Below are 25,131 nucleotides of genomic sequence, written 5' to 3'. Positions count from 1 at the left end.
AGATGTGTCTTAGGTTCGTTGTGCCCTTTGACTCTAACTGTTTGCTTTTTTTTTAAATTATGGATGCACACACAGACGCTTCTGGACAGGAATCACTTTTGTGTACTTACATCATCGTATATATTTCGAACTGAATATGTAACACCCGTCCCCTCGTATTTGAATTGGGAGACTGCAATGTAAAATCTATTGTGTAAGTTATACTATGACCATATCGAATTACAGAAAAGAAACAGAATTACTATAACTATACGAAACACGGAACGGAGAAATGCATGCCTTAATTAGTTGCAAACTCAACATTCTTGTGTTTATTGTATTTGAGACCAAGAGCTTACTACACTTATAAAGATGAACAGGGTGCAGGCATATGTGGAATACTCCAATATATTATTGCAGTTCAAATAAAATTATCCTTTTACTGACTGCCGAACAAACATATCAATATCAATTTTATCACTATCAAATAATCTACATATACATGGACAATTTGAAGACAAAAAATGAAGATTTAAACTCAAACTGGAACCAGACTGTCGTTCCATGGTTCATACAAGACATATTGCAAAAAAAAAAAAAAAAAAAAAAAAAAAAATCACCCGAACATTAAAAAATGCAGTTCATGTTGCCATCCCGTCAAATGTTCTATCCGTTTTGCAGAAATTGAAATTTGATTAATCTTTGTTTTTTTGTCCTGACGATGTATTTGCCACTGTACGTAAAGCGAAAATCAACGAGTCATTATTATGTTTACAGTGACTGTCAAAGTTATAATTACATGTACTTAATATACTGAATATGACGAGGGACAAACATTCTAACTGATAAACAGTATTGGAATAAGTAAACATCGTTTCTGCACAAGGCCATATCTAAGATTGTAATGACATATATTGGAATTTGTATACTTACAAAGCGGGAGGTAAAGGTACATGTATATATTAGAAAGTGCCCATCGACTTAGAACGAAAGTTAAATCGTGAAATTAACATATAGAATACATTTTAAGTGATGTGCAACAAACTCTGTCATTGAAGATTTATAAAACTAACAAATTAGAAATAATTTCAAATAAATAAAATGAAAAATTTAACGAACGTTTTGGTTCGTCTGTCTGTAGCTAGGTGTTTGTTTGTTTTCGCGTAAAGTTATTGAAACATTTCAAATTAAAATTAACTGATGTATGAAGATGATATAAAATGCTTCAGGTTGCACAATCATTCTTGACTTGATGAAACATTAAAGTGAGTCCAAGATGTTGACTAACAAAGTACTAGCAGTACTAGCAGTGGCTGCTCAAATCTTGATATTTTCAACAGATACAGGTAAATTAACATTTGTAATGTCAAATGATTACAATTTACGTAAAACAATACAGTTAATTGTTTTTACAATTTTTTTGTACTTTGTCTAAGTGACTATTTCTTATAATTAAAGATTTGAATAAAGATGCAATTAACTATATAAACAATGCGCAATAAAGATTCAAATATTTTTTTCGAAATATTTTTCCTTTACTTGGACCAGGTGTGGATTAAAATTGTGTCTTTTAAATTTATTCACAAATTTTATCGAGTTAATAAAAGGTAGACTTGTTGATTCTATTTTACCGACAGTCTAAATCAAAAATAATATATCAAGCTTTTAATCTAATCAATTGAAAACTTGATATAATTATATTGTGTTAATAAAGACTGTCAGCAAAATAGAATCTACAAGTCTACCTTTTCACCAATCATGAATTACCTCGTTATTTTTTTTTCTTTCAAAAACTCTTAAAATTGATATTTCATTGTTTTTTAGATGCTGCCTGTAAGGTTCCACCAGAGCTTCAGGGCAAAGATTGGGTATACGAATACACAGACGTGTCGACAGGAGAAACGATGACAAAAACCTTAAGTTTTGGCTCTACAACCATACAACAAGGCATCAGTTTAGATGTTCAGGGATCAAATATAAACGCATGGACTTGTCTATCTGATTTAACTATCTCTGATACTGAATCAGTTGCTGTATTCAAGTGAGTACTAATGAGGATCTGTGTTGTGGGGTCTTCCTTTTTGTATTTATAAATTTATTGAGCCGTTTTTTGCAATTCATCAAATATTTTGGCAAGTATTCTTTATTTTTGAATTTTAGCACGGAATTTAACTGTTTTTATTTTTTGGCCCATTTTCTTTATTATTTTGGACCATAATTCTCTTCTACGTGAACCCCACCCATACCCTCACTTAGATACGTAGTTACACCAAACGTCATTTAAAAAAAGGGTTCATGAACTCGTTTTCAAGTTAAATCAGTTTGAATAATAAAACTTTGAATCAGTCGAAAACTGCATCTTTTCCCGATAAATCACTGTTTGACGTCTTTGAAACTTTGAAACTTTTTATTTCACTAAAGGCCTCACATGAGGCATAATAGTACAATAAATTTAACAAAATATATATTTAATGCATGAACAAACATATAATATACATATGAAGTTGATGTAATTGCAGCTGGAAGCTGAACATTACAAATATGATTATTTGAAAACAGACATAACAAGTTTGCAAAATTAGGCCAGTCCTATAAGTGTATATTTATCGTGACTATTCATTAAATCATACAGGCTAATAATGTTACTGTTGCTTTAGATATGAGGAGGTATAAATTTCTGTCTTTCAGCACTAAAAAAGTTACAATTAAATCGTGAAAATAGCAATTTACGTTAGCAACATCATTACCTCTCCTGTATCTGTATCGTATGCCCACAATTAGATGAAACAACTTTATATAAAAATTTACATCTAAATCAATGTTTTTCGTAAAGATAAAAGAATAATTATTAAGAAAATGTGGTATGATTTTCAATGAGACGACTCTCCACAAGAGACCACACGACACAGAAATTAGCAACTATGGCTTTTTTTTCTGAGTCGGAAAAAATATTTTCTTTAGTTTTTTCTGAATTTAACACTTTAAAAAGTATGTTGGAAATTAGGATTCAGAATATTTTATTTGTCATCTCTTGACCAGAATAATGATTTTCATCAAATTGGGTATCAGACAATTTTTTTAGAAAAAAAAATCGCACCCTGTTAAATGGCCATTCCCTCATTCCCTACGTGTCGATGAATATTTTTGCAATACAGTATTGTATTTGTTGTAGAAGTGACATCACTTTCGATGTATTCCCGGTTATGGGCAGACGGTTATATCTTTGTATGAGATTCACAAAAGTCACAGATGACCTATTTTATTTTCATCTGATGTCGGGTAGGTATGACCCTTTTTTATTTTCATCTGATATCGGGAAGGTATCTTTTATTTTCCTCTGATGTCGGGTAGGTATCTATTATCTATTGCATTTAAAAAATCACAGCAAGTTTTGTCTTAAAAAAATTAGATAGTATATCGGAATGAAAGACTTATTTTAATAAATTAACCGAGTGCTATCATTATATGCGACTAATCATAAAATATCCACAATTTATGATGTCATCACTGATTTGTATAAAGCTTCGTTTTCATATATATATATATTGTCTTTTAAATCTTAAATTAAACTCTTTAATGTTATTTTACGATGACAAAGGTAAAAACATGAATTATTGTTTGACCATTGCCGATTGTTGATGACCTAATGTTTACTGTTGACTTGTGTAATATATAGTTGTCTGTATCATTGTCCAACCGACGTGCATTAACTACACATATATATCTTTTCCACATTAATGGGCCATTAATTAGAAGACATAAAGAAAAAAAAATATACCGAATAGAAAATAGAAACGGGGAATGTGTTAAAAAGACAACAACCCAACTAAAGAGTAAAAAACAACACAAGGCCACCAATTTGTATGTAATACAGCGAGAAATTCCACACTCGGAGGAGGGCTTCAGCTGGCATTTGAACAATACATGCAATAATATATACTAGTTCAGAGAATTGGACACTAAACTTAAATCTGAAACATTTAAGGAATGACTGTAATATTTTTTCTGTCTATGAAGAAATAACATAAAAAATTTGGTGCACACTGAATAACGGCGGGTTATTTAACAGTGTGCACCACATTTTTTATGTTATTTCGAATAGACAGAAAAAATATTACAGTCATTTCTTATAATTTAATTCTACATTCCATTTTAAACCGTAGAAAACCATGAAAAAACGTTGATGACGTCACGGTCACATGACTAAATTATGTCTATGGGCTCATAACAAAATAACGTCAGCCAATCAGAAGACGTGTTACATCCAAAATTAAATTATTCAGTAATGTCTTTTAGACAATTTTACGAGGCTAAAATATGAGTTTATGAAAATAAAAATATCTGTACCAAGCATAATCTTCATAACACTCGGTTCTAATAAGTTTCACTATTCGTCCACCTGTTTACAAGTGCGTACAGTGGGTGTAATACAACACTTTTAAAGAAATAATGACATTAACATTTTTGTTTTTTATTTCAACATCTGCCCGAAAAAGTACAAAAAGCATATCATATTTGATATCATTAAAAAGAGGACACGAAGCTGGTACACAAGACATGATAACACAATTTTTTTTAAAATACTATCTTAAGCTGAGGTAACACATTTACGATTTTTACTGCCGTCCTTGACAGGACCTTTCCCGATTAAAATTTGTCAAAAGTCTGATCAAGATCCTGTGAATCGTGGATGGAAATTCAAACTTTAGATAAAATTTGTAATGCCAAAAAAAAAAATTTAATCACGACAACAATCAGATATTGTTCTGGAAGCGTCGATATTCAACCGTTTCTAAGCGAATTTATCCCAATAATCTCGTTCTCAATCCGCTTCTAATCCAATTTGTATCTTTCGCCTGGTAAAATTCGACCGAGTCTGTCACGACTGCGTCCCGATTCTACCGAATGTCATCTGACAGAGATCAGACAGTGCCCAGACAGTGAACAGACGCTGACGGAAGTTATCCGTTCGAAAACTGTCGGCATAATCGGAATGATCAGGTAATGTCGGAACGTAATCCTATCATGGTTCGCTCTATCCCATTGCAAACGGCTTTGTCTGGTGTCAGTCGTATTGTATTCTGTAATTGTTGGGACTCTGACGTGGCTATCATTGACGAATTCCATTTTAATAACGGGCCCGGGACTGTTCCGGAACGGTTTCGGCAAAAACGGTTCACAATCGACAAGATCTGAATGCAATCTGGACTTAATCGGCAGAAAAACAGCAATGACAAATTTCTCCAGATCATTCCCGTTCCACAGGACACCGTCCATAATATACATAACATTGTAAGGATTTTGATCTCATACAGCAGAATCTGTCACGACATATTAGGCACGATTGTAATCCGACTAGACAAAATCGGCTGCATTTCCCTGAATGTTACGGGACGCACCTAACTGTCGGGGTGCTTCGCCGAACTATTCGGACCTTTTCAGACCCGTAAGAATCTTTTACGAACTTAAACGACTGCGTTCAGACAGTGATAGGACATTCAAGATAATTTAGGATAGTAATCCGACTTTTTTTCTTTTCGTGTCGTATCGTTGTCTGATCTCAAATGGGAGCAAAAAAACGGCAATGCGTGAACCCCGCATTAAGTTGTGGTTACACATTTCCATGGCATTACCTTTCCCGTTTTAATCTATCAAAAGTCTGATCAAGATCATGTGAATCGTGGATGGGAATTCTAAATTTGACGCAAACGTGTAAAAAAATATTCAATCACTACAACAATCAGATATTGTTCAGAAAGCATCGATATTCAAACGTTAACCAAGCGAATTTGTCCTGATAATCCCGTTGTTAATCCTAATCTTATTCGACTTACATCTTTTGCATGGTAGAAATCGTCAAGCCAGCGTTCCGAATCTACTGAATTAAATCCGATAAAGATTAGACTGTTACCAGAGAGTTAATCGACGCTGATGGAAGATATTGTCGTTAGAAATAGAAAACTATCCCCATATTCGGAATGATCAGGAACTGTCTGAACGTACTCCTATCACGGTCCGCTGTACTGCATTGCAAACGGCTTTGTCTGTGTTCTGTAATTGTCGGGACGTGGGTATCATTGCCGAATTTCGTATTAAAAACTGGACTGTTCCGGAACGGTTTTAGCAAAGACGGTTCGCAGTCGACAAGTTCTGGATGCAATCTGGAGTCAATCGGTAGAAAAATAGTAATGTCAAATTCTGCAGATCATGCCCGTTCCACAGGACACCGTCCAGAAAACACAGAACATGTTGGGATTTTGTTTCGATACAGCAGATTATGTCATGACATAGTCACAATTGTTATCCAACTAGACAAATTCGGCTGGGTTTCCCGAATTTTACGGGATGCACCTAACTGTCGCAGGTGCTTGGTCGAGCTTTCCGGACCGTTCTCGATCCGAAGGTATCTATAAAGAACAGTGGCGGATCCAGAATTTTTCATAAGTGGGGGCCCACTGACTGACCTAAGAGGGGGCCCGATCCAGTCACGCTTCAGTGATTCCCTATATAAGCAACCAAATCTTTTCCCGAAAAGGGGGGGGGGGGGCGGTCCCCCTGACCCCCCCTAAATCCGCCTCTGAAGAACGTATACAACTACGTACAGACAATGATAGAATATTCAAAAATTGAGGACAGTAATCAGAATTTTTCACTTTTTGTGTCTTATCGCTGACTGATCTCAAACGAGTCTCATAATCGGCAATCTGTGAATAAAGTCATCATAGATAACATGACTAAATGTTGTACATGTATATACGCCAGACTCATCAGTGACGCTCGAACCCAAAAAAGTTAAAAAGGCCAAAGAAAGTACGAAGATGAAGAGCATTGAGGACCGAAATTCCTCAAAGTTTTAGCAAACACAGCTAAGGTAATCTATGCCTGAGGTAGAAAAGCCTTAGTCTTTCAAAAATTCAAAATTTTGTAAAGTTAATTTAAAACCCCGCATTTAACTTGTCAACCCCAGTCACACCATACCACGATCGCACCACGCTCACTGCGATCTAAAATGAATTCAGATCGTAGTTAGGTTGCGGTATGAGGGGCATGCGCATGTTTATTTTCGTTTCTTTTACGTTGCTACTACGTCCTCATAACATTCTACATCGATCCTGCTACGATTAAACCACGTTCTCACCACGCTTATTCTGCGAAATCACTACGATAATCACTATTTTTCTACGCTCATCACGTGCTTACTAAGATCATACCACGATTTATCCGAGTGCAACACGATCTTACCACGCTTCTACTGCGATTATAGCTCACTCTTATCACGACCATTCTACGATCCTACCACATTCATACTGCGGTTTAACTACGCTCTCAGCAATAACGCCAATATCGTGTTCAGTATTAATACTGTTTCATTTCTTCTATTTCTCACTGATATTTTCATGTCTTTGACAATGCGCATGATGGTCGTAGTGTGAACGTAGTCAGGTCGTAAGACGAGTGTGACGAGGACGGCATTTTCGTTCTAAAATCGTATTACGGTCCTTAACAGGGTGGTATAAACATGATATCGACATTGATTTCGCCACGACCATACCACGATTACTTTGAACATGTATCATTCCGCCGTCACCGCAGTGTCACTAGGCCACGATCATACTACGATCTCTGAAAACATGGTATAATCGTAGCAAAATTGTTGTAGAAGCGTTATGAGGACGCAGTAGCATCGTGAAAAACACAAAAATCTACATGTTAATGCCGCTCATACCATGACCTCATCACGATCTGAATTAATTTGAGATCGCAGTGAGTGTGGTGCGATCGTGATCTAGCGTGACTGGGGCATTCAATAATGGCAAATAGGTCAGGAAAACAACGCATGAAAGCTTTGTTCACATAATATATACTTAAATGTTTAAAACGACGATCTATCAAAGACTATTAAATGTTTAAAACGACGATCTATCAAAGACTATAGGGATCATACTTTACAACGATATGAATATAAAAAAAATCTATTTTTTGCAAGCTACAAATCGTGCAAAAGTGCCCAATTATATAGATGTTTACTTTTTTCAATTCGAGCGTCATTGATGAGTCCTTTTAGACAACACGCGCGTCTGGCGTATATACAAAATTTAGTCCCGGTATCTATGATGAGTTTATTTACGTAAAAACACATTTTTGTGAATAAAAAGATGTCTGTGAAATAGAATTTTGAAATTAATTATGTGAACATAGGTTTTATAATATGTTTTTAGAAAACAAAAATAAAAATTTGCTACAAGAAAAGAAATGAAAATTTCAGTATACATTTTTACTAGTAGAGTTATCTCCCCTTAAATTGCCAAGTTGAAAAATTGAGTTAAAAAATATTTGGTTTTGTTTGAACATTTAGGATAATGCAATGAATCCCATATTCTGCTTAATACAAATAAGAGTCTTACATATAAATTGCAAGTCTGTCTCAAAATTTGAAGCCTTAGGCAAAGAACTAGAAAGATTGTAGAATCCAAGATGGCGGTATACAATGAATCTACTTTATGTGTTACATCATTTCAAATAAGCACAAACGTTATAGAATAATTACAACAACATAACATATTTGTTTTGTTTTTTTCAGACAAAAATAGCCTTGTTACACCAAAGGAAAGGGTATTCAGTCCCGTATCCGAACCGGAAACAAATGCTGATGTATGTAGTACGTACTGTTCTTACGGAGATCCAAAGCCAATGATTCGAACACTTCGCAAACCAGGTAAACATTACTTAACATTATATGGGTATCTATTATGAAACTTCATTGCTAGCATGATGAAACGCCAAACTTGCATGTTATCAATATGTATTGAATTGTCTTGATTGAAAAACAAAACAAACCTAGATCACCTAGTGTAAACCAACTTATTTCTGGGATACCTTTTTCGCGTTTTACTCTTTCGAGTCCACTGCGTGGCTATTTAATTTTGTAATTTTCTAGTTTACTTGATGTAATTATAAAAGAAAGATCCAATTTTTGTACATATTTGCGTTATTTTTCTACACCCGAAGTCGCAAAAATAAGTTAGTTTCCAGTACTTGACCATTCTTTGTAGATGAGATATTAAAGATTTAATTATGTAAATAAAAACCAATTGTTCAGAGAACAATTGAAGGTCTTCCCACCAGTTAATATCTATTTTGATATCAAAATATTAAAAATCAGTCTAAAATGTCAGTTCCTATGGCTTTATGGTGTTTAAATATTAGTTTAAAGAAAAGGTCAAAATCTAGAACGTCCTATTAACCTTTGACCTTGACCTCAATTTTAAGGTCACAAACCAAGGACATAGAATTAAAAGACCATAGGTCTTAAATATGTATGGTTAATGAGTAATATCACTTTACGCATAATTCTAAATATAAGAGGGGCGAAAACTCCCATTTATTGTCTAAGCACCCTTTTAACCAAAATTTATAAGTTACTACACGTCCCAACTAAGAATTTTGTAAAAATAATTTGTCGATATCTTCTAAGATTAATGAAAATGAGTGAAAATAAGCCAAAATCAAAATTTAGAATATGACCTTGACCTTTGACCTTGACCAAATTTTTGGACCAAGGACCTCAATCTAAAGACCCTTGGTCTCTATCACTATTGGTTACCATTTAGAAATGCATATCACTTAATTCAAATGAAAAAGGAGAATAACTCTCATATGGAGTCTCCGTAAAGCTTCGGTTCAAATGAATATCCTAATCCTTAAGATATAACGAGCAATTTGGTAAAATAAATTTGTCGTAATCTTAAACGTTTGCAAAGGAGTAGTGGCCTGAAGAAAAACAGTGTTTGGGGAGATAACTCTTACAATGTTAAGTATTTTGTTACGCGGTTGTAAATTTTTAAAGCGTATAAACTATACGATATGATATTCCAAATATCTAAACGACATCTTTTGAAACATCAATACTACGCAAGAAACAAAATTAGGCGGAAGAAAAAAAAAATAATATTAATAATCAGAACAAAATCAATAGGTCTTTCCACGGAAAGGTGGAAAGACCTAATTACATTTTAAAGCAATATACAGTGTACATAAAACAAAATGACGAAGAGAATATAACACAGAAAGAAGACTTGAGAAAAAGAACACAGTCGGTGATGATGGTCGATTGAACTTTACTCATATCTGATAAACATACAATATTCTTTAATTTGGGGATTTTTTGGCGCTTTTTATTCGCCACCTTTGCTAATTTTTTGTCATTTATTCAGATTTGGATTTATTGCATAAATTCCATATTTGATTATATAATACAGAATATTATGATTTTATGGTATGTTTGAATAAATGACCTTTATCGCAAATAGTTATTTAATTCACTGCAAATGAACTCAAACTCCTTGGAAATTAAGGTATGGTTTTTAATAAGACTGGAACTTGGTATTATGCCTGTCTGTTATTTTCAGGGGTTGGATTTGCCCTCTTTTAGTTTACCTGACTCTTCTTCCTTTCTCTATGTTTGGTATGAAAATTTAGGTGTCAAAAAATTAATTTTATTGTAAGTAAAAGGATTTTTGGCAGTAAATTTGAGTTCTCTTGTTAATCTTATCATCACAGTGGGTAACCCCTTATCAATATCGTAATATGAAACTGGGAACTTTCCATAGCAACTGTCTATGTACTATGCAATTCTTAATCAAATGCAGTCAAGGTCAACATGGTCATCTCATGATCATGGTATATATAAGTTGCAATTGGTCAATTATAATTAGAGTGACCAATCAGGAAACCGCACAAGATAGCACCATTGCATGTGAGGGGACGCTTGGTCTTTTACGATTTCGTTTTGAAAGCTGCTAGACGCCATTTTTTGATTTCAAGAGAAAAAGCCAATTCTGTTAACCCACCCTCCCACACCTTTAAAATATTGTTTCAGCATATGTTTATGTTTTGAGTTTATTTGTTGTTGCTTTTTTTTTTTGTTTTTTTTTTTTTGTTTTTTTATTGGGTTACATATTGTATTCTTTATACTGGCGGTTTTTATTCGCCACCTTTGCTAATTTTTTGTCATTTATTCAGATTTGGATTTATTGCATAAATTCCATATTTGATTATATAATACAGAATATTTTGATTTTATGGTATGTTTGAATAAATGACCTTTATCGCAAATAGTTATTTAATTCACTGCAAATGAACTCAAACTCCTTGGAAATTAAGGTATGGTTTTTAATAAGACTGGAACTTGGTGTTATGCCTGTCTGTTATTTTCGGAGGTTGGATTTGCCCTCTTTTAGTTTACTTGACTCTTCTTCCTTTCCCTATGTTTGGTATGAAAATTTAGGTGTCAAAAACAATATTAGGTCAATGTCTTGTTTATTAAATTATAATCCTGGTACCTTTGATAACTATTCAATATTAGATTTTACCGAGCCCTTCCCCAGTTTTGTGCCGAATACAATTTTGTTTCTTATGACATTGACCTAAATTAAATATTGTCATTACACTGCAACTTAAATTAAAACATTGATAGCTATTTTAACTGGAACACAAATTTTAAACTTATTTTCATTCCTTAATGAACCCTTGACTGTTGAAAAAGTATTGCATGATGAAATTGACATTGCACAAAATATAGCTGTGTTACAATATTTAGAAAATAAACACAACTAGTTGCAGTATAAATCGGATGTATTTCTTGGTTGGGAATTATTGAGGAGTTGTTTTATTTTCAGACACCGCTGATAAGTTACCAACTGATGCAGATCTGTGTGAAAATTGTGGCGATTCCTGTGTTGTTTCGGGTAAGAATGCAGATTATTATCTTTCAAAACGTTTAAACCTGCTACATTTGCAGCTGTTCGGTATGAGCCAATGCTCCGTGTTGAAGACCGTACTTTGATGTATAATGTGTTTTCTTATTCGAAATAAGTCTTGGATGGAGAGTTGACTAATTTACACTCATACCACATGTACCAACTCTCCTAATTTCTATGAACGTTTCACAACAAGAAGTTCACTTTAGATTAAATATGGTCTTGAATTTCAACTTCATCATAAAGTTTCAAAATTGCTATAATTTGTTCATCAATACATCTATCTTAAAAACTTTATATATTACTTTGCTTAAACTTGAATCACTTCGTAACAATTGATTCTTAAATTTGGATATATTGTCACAATACGACGATCTTGTGCATTTGTGAACCTAAAAGCTTGAGGACTTCCTTGGCTGCAACCCTAGATAAAAAATAATCTGAAAACAAAAGTTATCGATGATGATATGGAATCCCTCGCCACAAACACTTTTTGGATCGTGGGTGGTGGCCAAAGTAAGTTATGCAAAACACTGTAAAGAATTATTGAAAATTTTACCAAAACTGACGTAACAACTTAAATAGTGCATACTTAAGAAGTCAATAGTATGAAGTTATTTTTTTTAACAGTATTATCACAACTATTTCTGTATGAAATTAGTAAATTTTTGGCCTCAATTAAAAAGCATCAATAGTTTTAGGCAAATTTCAGCCCCACGTGAACCTTCTTCTTTCAATATGATCAAATATTAGATTTCATTCAAGTATAGAGTTTATTTTAAATCGTTTCAACACACATTTGGTTTATGAAATGAACATTTCCAATAAAAAACATACATTGTCCTTCTAAATACATTGACAACTAGTTATACAAACGTTTTTTTTTAAAACTTGAACCAGTAATGTAGGACAAGTGAACTGTACACGACACTTTGAAAAGAGTCCGATACACAACCTTCATCCTAACTAAAATCAATGTTTGTCTGTAATAGATTTGTATAATCATAAAAAAAGTGATTTTGTCCAAAATTGTCATATTCTGTTGCCCTAGAATATGAATAAAAAACTTAATGTAAAAAAATGTTCATACAACAAATGAAGATAAAAGCATTTAGTCTTTAAAAAAATAATGAAGCAAATATTTCAGTGAAATCATAATTATATTACAGCGAAACAATATATTTATACAATGCAAAACAAACAATTATAATGATTATATCGATGCACCCTCTTAACACCAACCAAACTAATTAAAGATATAAATTGCAGGATTAAGTGATATCTATATAAAAAACCACTATCAACACCGTATTCGAATTCACGAACATTCACGAATTAAAACAAGTTAATAGTTTATGAATTGCTCCGTAACTAAGCATCTATATAGTGTGATGAACCAGTATCTGCGGTTTCGATGGCTATTTGAAACCGATTTACGCCAATACCAATCCCGTTTTGTCCCCTCGAGCTCTCCAAACTGGACAGGCTTTTACAAAAATCATATGTATGTACACATCATTGACTTTCTGGAAAGGTATTTGCCTTATTTTAAATATCTGTTTCTGAAATCTAAATATTAAAAAAAAAAAGTTTAACGCCTTTTTTAGTTCTTTATCACTCTTTTTATATTGTTCTGAACATGCGGTTTCGTTTTATTATGTTCACAATGTATAATGACTTCTAACGGACAATTACATTTTTAGAGCGTTTTAAAGGCACTAATTATATTAAAAAAATACGGTTGCAATAGAAAAAAATCTTCATAACAGTTCATATGCAGCTGACATCCTTTTGACTTATAACAATAATAATATCTTAACATTAGGCCAACTAAAATTAATCAGTAGATTTTCATCCAAATTTTTGAAAACAATGGGGCGGGTGGGAGGATTTTATTTTTTAAATTTTATTTCATATGAAACCTTCTTGTCACGTGTTATTCATATATGCAAGTGTAATAATAAGCTTATATCATGTAAATACATCCATAAGGTATCGTGTGTAAGACAATAACAATCAAAACCAATGAGTAACCAAAGACTCATGAAACCAAAAGACATTTACATCAACAGTTACAAATAATAAGTAGGAAACAACAACTCCACTAAAAACCAGGTGTGAAATCAGGTGCTCTGGAAGGGTAAGCATTTCCTGCACTGTATACGGCACCCGTCATGTTATTTCTTTGTTCAGTTCGGTAATGACGGAAAGTTGTTATTGCTGAGGAAAAATATCACTGAAATATGATTTCTGACACACTTTTGTAATGATGGCCAATCAGCTCATGATGGCGACCATAAAATTGCTTGAGCGATGACCTTAATTTGATTGATTCTTAGTCCTGTCTTATCAACTTTTGAGAAAGCAGTATTCCTCGTTCAACAAAATCAATGTACGTTGAGCTTAAGCTCTAAAGTAATGTATCAATTGAGACACATATACTCCATATGCTGGTGCCGCTTTTTCAAATTCGTAAATATATATCTCTGATTTATAGCAACCACTATTCTACATGTAATTGCAGCTTTAGAAACCTATTTTATAGTAAACATCAGAAATGTGGAGAAATGCTCTTTCCAGTTGGACTACCTACATTAAGTGTATTTTGCTTTCTAAGCAATGTTTTGTTGTTCTTATAAAATGAAGCAAGTGCATTGGTATGCAACACGAGTACGATAAGTACAGAATAAAATGAAAACTCAAACAGTGTTGAAATAATAGGGTTGGTCCTTTTGAATATGCAAGATGCAAATATAATTAATACAATGTAGAACATAAAGTTGTTTAATGACTCTATCGTGGGTATTGGCACAGAGGATGTTTGCTGTTTTTCTACAAAATAATCGAAAGGCATGGCTAAAGTTAAATCTAAGAGTTTGCTTGAAATTAATAACTTAAAAATGCGTATGTTTGTTGATTTTCTGAACTCAATATACGGTCTGACACCAATCTAAAAAGTTCATGTTTATGTCAAATTCTTTATTCCAGTCAAATGTGTTCCACGATTGTTACGCTTTTGGGTTTCATTCACAGTCCAAATTTTTTGACACAAAGTCATTGTATAAATAAAACAAATCCAAGGTGTTTTACTCACAAACATTTGTGTCATTTCTGACATACGGCGATTTGCGTTCTTGGACACGGCGTATTACTCGTAACTCGAATATTTCACGCCCTTCTCGAAATCAATCTCTATTCTCGGTAAATGATGTTGTCATCATAGATCAGCAGAATATATCGACTTAATCATTCAGTAAGAATACTCTAAGAAATACGATAACCGAAATTTGAAACAGGAAGTTTAACATGAAACGAAATTATCAACGGTTACCGGTAACGGAAATGAACGAAATCCGGAAATCGTAATTTTTTTTAAAAATAAAAAAAAATCGGGGCGGGAAGATTTCAGAGGGGCGGGCGGGGATGAAAATCTATCAATTAATTTTAATTGGCCTTAGGGAGGTAGTTAATTTTGATTAAACAATTTTTTTATTAAGGGCTATACATACAATATCTAACAAAGGAATAAAACATAATTAATTTACTATTACACACATACAAAGCAGATGTATATAAACCCAAATATGCATTTTAAAATATAATTAGTGATTTATGGTTCAACTTATTCTTGATTCTTTTAAGTAAAGCTTATGAAGAATTAATTGTTTTGATTATATGATTAAATTGATCATGCCAAAAAAGATTTAGATAAGTTGTTCACCTTAATAAATAGCAATAACTTAATTTTTGATGTAACACGTCTTCTGATTGGCTGACGTTATTTTCTTTTCAGTCCATAGACATGATTTAGTCATGTGACTGTGACGTCATGAACGTTTCTTCAAGGTTTTCTACGGTTTAAAATGAAATTTAGAATAAATTATAAAAAATGACTGTAGTATTTTTACTGACTATTCGAAATAACATAAAAAAATGTGGTGCACACTGTTAAATTATTGTTAAGTCATTGAATAGAAAAATGTACAAAAAATAATATAAGAAGCTATATAACTTCTGAGTCAGAGTGCAAAAAGTAAAATAACAAAAATACTTATCTCCGATAAATTCAAAACGGAAAGTCCATAACCAAATTTCAAAATCAAATACTTGTATAATTGATAGTTTTATTGCTTTATTTATAACAAGTTAAAAATATTCTAAATGATATTGCAATGTCAAAAGCAATCCGTGTTTTGAAAGTACCAATTATTTATAGCGAAGACCACACATTTGCATGATTTTATTTAGATAAGTTGTTCAACTTTATAAATACATTGTAGCAATGAAGCTTTTGATTCAGAGGGTACACAAGAAAATAACAAAAAATCGTAACTCTAAAGAAAATTCAAAATGGAAACTTTATAATCAAAAGCTCGTATTTGGGATAGATGTTTTGCCCTCATGTAACACTATTAACAGTTAAAGATTGATGAACTATTCCACAACTATTTCTTATGACAATCTTGTGTTTGCAAAATTCTAAAACGATATTGTACATACTACTACAATATCAAAAGCTTTTTAGGTCTTTTTCGCTCTTTCTATAATGTTCTGAATATCGTGTTGCGGTTTCGACATCTGTTCACAATGTATAATGACTCCAAAAAGACTGGTGATCAATATGCAATTCGGAACAGATTTAAAGCTGTCCTTACTGTCACACTGGTTGCTTTAGAAAACAGATTGTTCATAATGGTTCGTACGCAGCTGACATACTTTTCATTGATCCAGATATCGACGACTGTGCCCCGAATCCTTGTTTAAATGGTGGTCAATGCATTGACGGTGTTGACCTCTACACTTGTAATTGTGCTGCAGGATATGAAGGAAAAATCTGTGATAGAAGTAAGATACCTTTTACATTTTTGATAGAACAGATCGAACAACCATTTGCCTTTTATTGACTGTAAAAACAAAATATTGAACAAAGATCATTTTGTCTTTTTTAGACTTAAGATTAACAAAATGATATGTTTATTTAATTCAAAAACAACAATAATACTAAAATGTTTAGTTATTTAACAAAACCATTCTAATTGCTGTTATTGAGTTATCAATGTATCAAAAACATCCACGGACATGACTAAATTTGCAAATGAGAGCAAACGCTAGTTACATTGATAAATGCAATTCATAGTTTAATAACTACGGACGTTACTGAACTTGAACATACATTAGGTAAATGATCGTCCTCAAAGGCAATGCTGTTATTGAATAGAAAAATGTACAACAAATAATATAAGAAGCTATATAGTTTCTGAGTCAGAGTGCAAGAAGTAAAAAAATAGTTATCTCTGATGAAATTCAAAACGGAAAGTCCATAACCAAATTTCCAAATCAAATACTTCTATTATTGATTGTTTTATTGCTTTATTTATAACACGTTAAAAATGTTCTACATGATATAGCACTGTCAAAAGCAATCCGTGTTTTGAAAGTACCAATTACTTATAGCGAAGACCACATATTTGCATGATTTTATTTAGATAAGTTGTTCACCTTAATAAATAACAATGAAGCTTTTGATTCAGAGGGTACACCAAAAAATAACAAAAATCGTAACTCTGAAGAAAATTCAAAATGGAAACTTGATAATCAAAAGCTCGTATTTGGGATAGATGTTTTGCCCTTCATATAACACTATTAAAAGTTAAAGATTGATGAACTATTCCACAATTATTACTTATGACAATCTTGTTTTTTTAAATTCTAAAACGATATTGTACATACTACTACAATATCTAAAGCTTTTTAGGTCTTTTTTGCTCTTTCAATAAATTTCTGAACATCGTTTTGCGATTTCGATATATGTTCACAATGTATAATGACTCCAAAGAGACTGGTGATCAATATGCAATTCGGAACAGATTTAAAGCTGTCCTTACTGTCACACTGGTTGCTTTAGAAAACAGATTGTTCATAATGGTTCGTACGCAGCTGACATACTTTTCATTGATCCAGATATCGACGACTGTGCCCCGAATCCTTGTTTAAATGGTGGTCAATGCATTGACGGTGTTGACCTCTACACTTGTAATTGTGCTGCAGGATATGAAGGAAAAATCTGTGATAGAAGTAAGATACCTTTTACATTTTTGATAGAACAGATCGAACAACCATTTGCCTTTTATTGACTGTAAAAACAAAATATTGAACAAAGATCCATTTTGTCTTTTTCAGACTTAAGATTAACAAAATAATATGTTTATTTAATTCAAAAACAACAATAATACTAAAATGTTTAGTTATTTAACAAAACCATTCTAATTGCTGTTATTGAGTTATCAATGTATCAAAAACATCCACAGACATGACTAAATTTGCCAATGAGAGCAAATGCTAGTTACAGTGATAAATGCAATTCATAGTTTAATAACTACGGACGTTACTGAACTTGAACATACATTAGGTAAATGATCTTCCTCAAAGGCAATGCTGTTATTGAAGAGAAAAATGTACTAAAAATAATATAAGAAGCTATATAGCTTCTGAGTCAGAGTGCAAGAAGTTAAATAACAAAAATACTTATCTCCGATGAAATTCAAAACGGAAAGTCCATAACCAAATTTCAAAATCAAATACTTGTATAATTGATAGTTTTATTGCTTTATTTATAAAACGTTAAAAATGTTCTACATGATATAGCACTGTCAAAAGCAATCCGTGTTTTGAAAGTACCAATTATTTATAGCGAAGACCACATATTTGCATGATTTTATTTAGATAAGTTGTTCACCTCAACAAATAACAATGAAGCTTTTGATTCAGAGGGTACACAAGAAAATAACAAAAATCGTAACTCCGAAGAAAATTCAAAATGGAAACTTGATAATCAAAAGCTCGTATTTGGGATAGATGTTTTGCCCTTCATATAACACTATTAAAAGTTAAAGATTGATGAACTATTCCACAATTATTACTTATGACAATCTTGTTTTTTTAAATTCTAAAACGATATTGTACATACTACTACAATATCTAAAGCTTTTTAGGTCTTTTTTGCTCTTTCAATAAATTTCTGAACATCGTTTTGCGATTTCGATATATGTTCACAATGTATAATGACTCCAAAGAGACTGGTGATCAATATGCAATTCGGAACAGATTTAAAGCTGTCCTTACTGTCACACTGGTTGCTTTAGAAAACAGATTGTTCATAATGGTTCGTACGCAGCTGACATACTTTTCATTGATCCAGATATCGACGACTGTGCCCCGAATCCTTGTTTAAATGGTGGTCAATGCATTGACGGTGTTGACCTCTACACTTGTAATTGTGCTGCAGGATATGAAGGAAAAATCTGTGATAGAAGTAAGATACCTTTTACATTTTTGATAGAACAGATCGAACAACCATTTGCCTTTTATTGACTGTAAAAACAAAATATTGAACAACGATCCATTTTGTCTTTTTCAGACTTAAGATTAACAAAATAATATGTTTATTTAATTCAAAAACAACAATAATACTAAAATGTTTAGTTATTTAACAAAACCATTCTAATTGCTGTTATTGAGTTATCAATGTATCAAAAACATCCACAGACATGACTAAATTTGCCAATGAGAGCAAATGCTAGTTACAGTGATAAATGCAATTCATAGTTTAATAACTACGGACGTTACTGAACTTGAACATACATTAGGTAAATGATCTTCCTCAAAGGCAATGCTGTTATTGAAGAGAAAAATGTACTAAAAATAATATAAGAAGCTATATAGCTTCTGAGTCAGAGTGCAAGAAGTAAAATAACAAAAATACTTATCTCCGATGAAATTCAAAACGGAAAGTCCATAACCAAATTTCAAAATCAAATACTTGTATAATTGATAGTTTTATTGCTTTATTTATAAAACGTTAAAAATGTTCTACATGATATAGCACTGTCAAAAGCAATCCGTGTTTTGAAAGTACCAATTATTTATAGCGAAGACCACATATTTGCATGATTTTATTTAGATAAGTTGTTCACCTCAACAAATAACAATGAAGCTTTTGATTCAGAGGGTACACAAGAAAATAACAAAAATCGTAACTCCGAAGAAAATTCAAAATGGAAACTTGATAATCAAAAGCTCGTATTTGGGATAGATGTTTTGCCCTTCATATAACACTATTAAAAGTTAAAGATTGATGAACTATTCCACAATTATTACTTATGACAATCTTGTTTTTTTAAATTCTAAAACGATATTGTACATACTACTACAATATCTAAAGCTTTTTTAGGTCTTTTTTGCTCTTTCAATAAATTTCTGAACATCGTTTTGCGATTTCGATATATGTTCACAATGTATAATGACTCCAAAGAGACTGGTGATCAATATGCAATTCGGAACAGATTTAAAGCTGTCCTTACTGTCACACTGGTTGCTTTAGAAAACAGATTGTTCATAATGGTTCGTACGCAGCTGACATACTTTTCATTGATCCAGATATCGACGACTGTGCCCCGAATCCTTGTTTAAATGGTGGTCAATGCATTGACGGTGTTGACCTCTACACTTGTAATTGTGCTGCAGGATATGAAGGAAAAATCTGTGATAGAAGTAAGATACCTTTTACATTTTTGATAGAACAGACCGAACAACCATTTGCCTTTTATTGACTGTAAAAACAAAATATTGAACAAAGATCCATTTTGTCTTTTTCAGACTTCAGATTAACAAAATAATATGTTTATTCAATTCAAAAACAACAATAATACTAAAGTGGTCAGTTATTTAACAAAACCATTCTAATTGCTGTTATTGAGTTATCAATGTATCAAAAACATCCACAGACATGACTAAAGTTGCCAATGAGAGCAAATGCTAGTTACATTGTTAAATGCAATTCATAGTTTAATAACTACGGACGTTACTGAACTTGAACATACATTAGGTAAAGGATCTTCCTCAAAGGCAATGCTGTTATTGAAGAGAAAAATGTACAAAAAATAATTAAAAGAAGATATATAGCTTCTGAGTCGAAAGCGTTCCATATTTTGAAAGAACCAAATATTAATAGCGAAGACCACACATTTGCATAATTTTAGTTAGATAAGTTGTTCACCTTAATATATAGCAATGAAGCTTTTGGGTCACAGAGTTCACTGGAAAATAACAAAAAATCGTAACTCCGAAGAAAATTCAAAACGGAAACTTTATAATCAAAAGCTTGTACATGTCGTATTTGGGATAGGTGATTTGCTCTTCATATAACACTATTTAAAATTAAATATTGATGAACCATTTCACAATTATTTCTAATGACAATTTTGTTTTTTCTAAAATTCAAAAACCGACATTGTACATACTACTACACTATCAAAAACTTTTTAGGTCTTTTCAATAAGATAAGAATTTGTAATTAAACAAATCAGATGGAACCAAAAACAGAATAACACATTTTGTGTGGAAATCACTAGGACTCTGTTAGCAGATTAAAAAATGTTCATCAATAATTTTCTTTTTTTGTATTTCCTATTTATTTATTAAAAAATTACATGTTTCAGATAACGTTGCTTTCATGGAGAAATTTGAATACTAAACATTATACTTTATTTAAAGAAGGGTATTTGATTCAAAATGGCTACTTAGATCCTGGGATATTGATAATAAACTGTACATTACTAGAAAAAAACGAAATATTGATGCCAACGTTTAAAGCGATCATAATGTAATACAAAAGAGGGACAAGAGATACCAGAGTGACATTCAAAGCCATAGATTGAAAATAAACTGACAACGGCATAGCTGAAAAAGAAAAAGACAAATAGACAAATAAAAGACCACAATATACAAAAATATGCATGAGTGAGTGTGTAATTGAACACAGAGAGTATACAAAAGAATATCGAAAAGGTCAATAAGCGATCATTATAAAAATCAGATTTTTAGCCATATCAATACAGTTGAGTAATATTTTCCAGAATTACAATACAAATACAACATTATAAATACCAAAAATGTTCTGTTTTAATAAATGTGTACATTTTGTAACAACGTACTTAGTGGAAGAACTCATTTGTAACCAAAATAAATGTACATACATTGAGTTGATTATAACATTATCATGATTATGTAGATCAGCTGTCAACTATCAACTATTTAGTCATGGCTTGAATTTCATTATTGTTATCATCTTTTATCTCCAGTTCCTTGTACAGTATCGGGAAAGGAGCCGTTCACAACAGGACCTACCGACGGAAGCTACAATTACATGGATACTATAACTTACTCATGTAATCCTGGATATGAAGTACAATCTGGTAACCGTGAACGTACATGTCAACCTGACGGAACATGGAGCGGAAGTACTCTGGTTTGTGGTATGTTTCTGCTTTCAATTCAAATAATTTGAATTTACTTTGAATTGAAGTCAAACCAAAGTTAAAAAATATGACTTATTCGTTGGAACTTTTTATGTGAAAATAACGATGCATAACAATGACTCAAAATTAATGAGAGAAAAATAGATTCACATAGGGATTTATTCATCCAATGTATACATTACAGAAAAAGTAAAAATAATTGTCAATTAGACAAAAAGCATAACGAAAATGAATGTCCTGGTCCAATAAGCCAAACACACATTGTATAGTGAGCTTTCAAATGCGCTCCATCATTCAAATTGCTAACAATGTAAACGAGCTAACTTACAATATCATACTTATGATTATTTGTATCACTGTGTTACCATTGTTATATCACGCGAAAGACCAATCGACTGCCTAAGCTTTTACTCTTGATCAAACTATTTTATGATACGGTTTTAAGTTAGTACTTTTGTAATACATAATCACCGCGATATAACGTTTTGCACAGATGCGACCCAAAGAAATCATCAATAAATTGAAGTTATACATGAAGAACTACAACTCATTCATTATTAGTTACTAGATGTATATTTATGTCCTTGCAGCGGCGGTTAAGTGTCAAGATCCAGAGAATGGTCAATTTACAAAAAAACAAACTTCTCCTGGCTATAACTTCCCGGATAGGGTAACTTATTCTTGTATATTTGGCTATGAAGTACAATCTGGTGATCTCGAACGTTCATGTCAAGCTGACGGAACATGGAGTGGCAATCCTCCTGTTTGTAGTGAGTATCATGTAGACACTTTGATTAAATAATTAATTTCATCACTTTCGTGACTCTTATTCAATTAAGGCATCGGTGGACAGAAAACACAAATTCATAGATATAGACAGTTTTTTTTTGGACGTGTCTCGCTGCATTGAAGACCCATTGGTGGCCTTCGGCTGTTGTGTGCTGGATGGTCGGGTTGTTGTCTCTTTGACAAATTCCCCATTTCTATTCTCAATTTTCGTTTGTTGTACGTAGAAAACATTACATCTTATAGCATTTGTGAGAACACCATAGGTATCCATTCGTTTTCATTTTCAGTTTACATAATTCAACAAGCTTTCTCACACAAAGGTTCATAAAACACGAGAGTACACCAAGCGACACCTAAAAGCAAAAGTTTAAATTTGTAACAGAACGAAGAAATAAAAAATAATTAGGAGACAATATTCCGTTAATGATACAACTTGAGTTAAATATGATGTGTGATTTTTTAAGGGAACGTGGTAAAAGATTAAAATTGAGACAAGTAAATATATTGATGTTAATAGAAATGTAAGATTACACAGGATGTTTCATAGATTATCAGCAAACTTATATTACGAAAAATGATAAAACCGTATCCGAAACGAGATGAAATGGTTGCTTCTACAAATCCATATATACTCATCCCAAACTAATGTGCATTGTGCATGTTGTGTTTCTTTTTAATTCTATTATTCGAGTTTATCATATATACAATTGATGCGAATCGGAAGTTTCCAAATTAATATTTGTGCAAATTGTTGGTTTCCAATTACTTGACATCAAATAATATACAATTACTGTCTTTTGATGAGGTAAATATGCGGTTTTATTGACTTTTGAAAAACTGATATTCCCTGAGACCGAAACAAAAGACAGTAATTGTTTTATTCCATAGTCCGAGAGAAGAAAATGTATCTAATGACAAACATATACCAATTTTTTTTTTACATGAAACATTTTACCATAACGTTGCATGTAAAAGCGCGTGACGTTAAGCGCGGTGAATAACACTTTCTCAGGTGAATATGCTTTTTTATTCAAAATCCAATTCATATAGAGAAACCTACTAAAATAATACCAATATGGAATAATAGTAATCTTAAGGTGGTACCCAACACTTTCACTAAAATTAATTTGGCTCGTTTAATTTTCATAAAATTTTGACAATGTACTTACTTTGACCCCCTTACAAAAATATAAAAATTTCAAAAATTTTGAACCAACCGTTTTTTCAGAAAAATTACACTGGTTATATAACAGTTGACAAACACCAATTTTGATCATTGACAAGCTTTATATTCCCTTTACAACACAACGTTATTAAAACGTTTAGCTGACATTACAGAGTTATCTCCCTGTAGTGTTAGGTACCACCTTAATCTACAAAAAAAAAACAACAATACAACATTTACCAAACAACAGCGGAGAGGTGTTTTTTATATATATACAAATCAATACTGGTACCAAATTAACACGCATGACGTTTCTATTTCATTTATTTCTAAAATTTTCTTTTGATGGGATTCTTTTAAATCATTGTATACATGTAACAATGGCAAACTCAGACTTTCAACAATATCCTTTGATAAAAAGTTTGGTGTCTTCATCCTTAAAAAATAGGAAATTGCCGTTTTAACTTTCATGAACGTAATCAATTACACAGACTATTTTTTACTTTATTCACAGAAATGACGATCGACTTTTTTTGTGAGACTCTTTTGGAAAAAATTGAAAACAAAGGAAAATCCGAGAAGAGATTGGCTGAAAGTCCTGAGGAAAGCTCTGGGATTGATACCCGGGGAAAAGGGAAAGCCAATGGCAAATTGAAAAACTTGAGGAAAGGAAGAAGATGTGGTTACTATAAAGCACTCGAAGCTTTGATATTAGAAACATGCTTAGAATCATAAGCGCCAGCTCCTGTAAATCCCTATTTTGTGTATAAACGACTTATTCGTAACTATTCAAAAGCTTTACGATTGAAAAAAAAAAATTACGATAACACCACAAGATATTACTCGTCATTGATTTACATTGATGTAGATTAAAAAATTAGATAGATTACGATACTTTTTTTACATTGTCTAAATTTCTCTCAAAGTGTATCAACTAAAGTAAAGAGATTATCATAATCTGTTTGTCTACCAATAAATTAACACCATTTAGTTTAAACATATTTATTTATAGTGGATTGGGAAACAAGTTTTGCAACTTATATTAATCTCTTTCCTCTTTGCGGGTGCGAGTGCTGCCTTGTAGCGGCATGAGCCTGCTCTTTTTCGAAATCTACAAGAGTGT

The 25,131-nt window shown here is 32.2% G+C and overlaps 1 protein-coding gene across 1 annotated transcript; it reads left to right on the top strand.

Annotated features, from left to right (window-relative positions):
• The first annotated feature begins 1,176 nt into the window (after window positions 1–1,176).
• Window positions 1,177–24,999, top strand: LOC143042138 (uncharacterized). Its single transcript, XM_076214393.1, has 12 exons — window positions 1,177–1,325; window positions 1,804–2,020; window positions 3,152–3,258; window positions 8,561–8,695; window positions 11,658–11,726; window positions 16,470–16,583; window positions 17,700–17,813; window positions 18,937–19,050; window positions 20,175–20,288; window positions 21,878–22,051; window positions 22,645–22,824; window positions 24,523–24,999. Exons 1-12 carry the CDS (start codon window positions 1,256–1,258, stop codon window positions 24,741–24,743), a joined length of 1,629 nt encoding a protein of 542 aa, XP_076070508.1. The 5' UTR covers window positions 1,177–1,255; the 3' UTR covers window positions 24,744–24,999.
• Window positions 25,000–25,131: the final 132 nt, after the last annotated feature.

Source organism: Mytilus galloprovincialis, chromosome 8, assembly GCF_965363235.1.
Source record: "Mytilus galloprovincialis chromosome 8, xbMytGall1.hap1.1, whole genome shotgun sequence".
Taxonomy (NCBI): Eukaryota; Metazoa; Mollusca; class Bivalvia; order Mytilida; family Mytilidae; genus Mytilus; species Mytilus galloprovincialis.
Note: the sequence above shows the minus strand (reverse complement) of the source record. Positions and strands in the feature narration are given on the sequence as shown.

Coding starts and splice junctions, on each gene's coding strand:
- LOC143042138 (XM_076214393.1), top strand. CDS start 1,256: ATGTTGACTAACAAAGTACTAGCAGTACTAGCAGTGGCTGCTCAAATC. Junction 2,021..3,151: donor GAATCAGTTGCTGTATTCAA/GTGAGTACTAAT, acceptor TATTTGTTGTAG/AAGTGACATCACTTTCGATG. Junction 11,727..16,469: donor CGATTCCTGTGTTGTTTCGG/GTAAGAATGCAG, acceptor TCATTGATCCAG/ATATCGACGACTGTGCCCCG.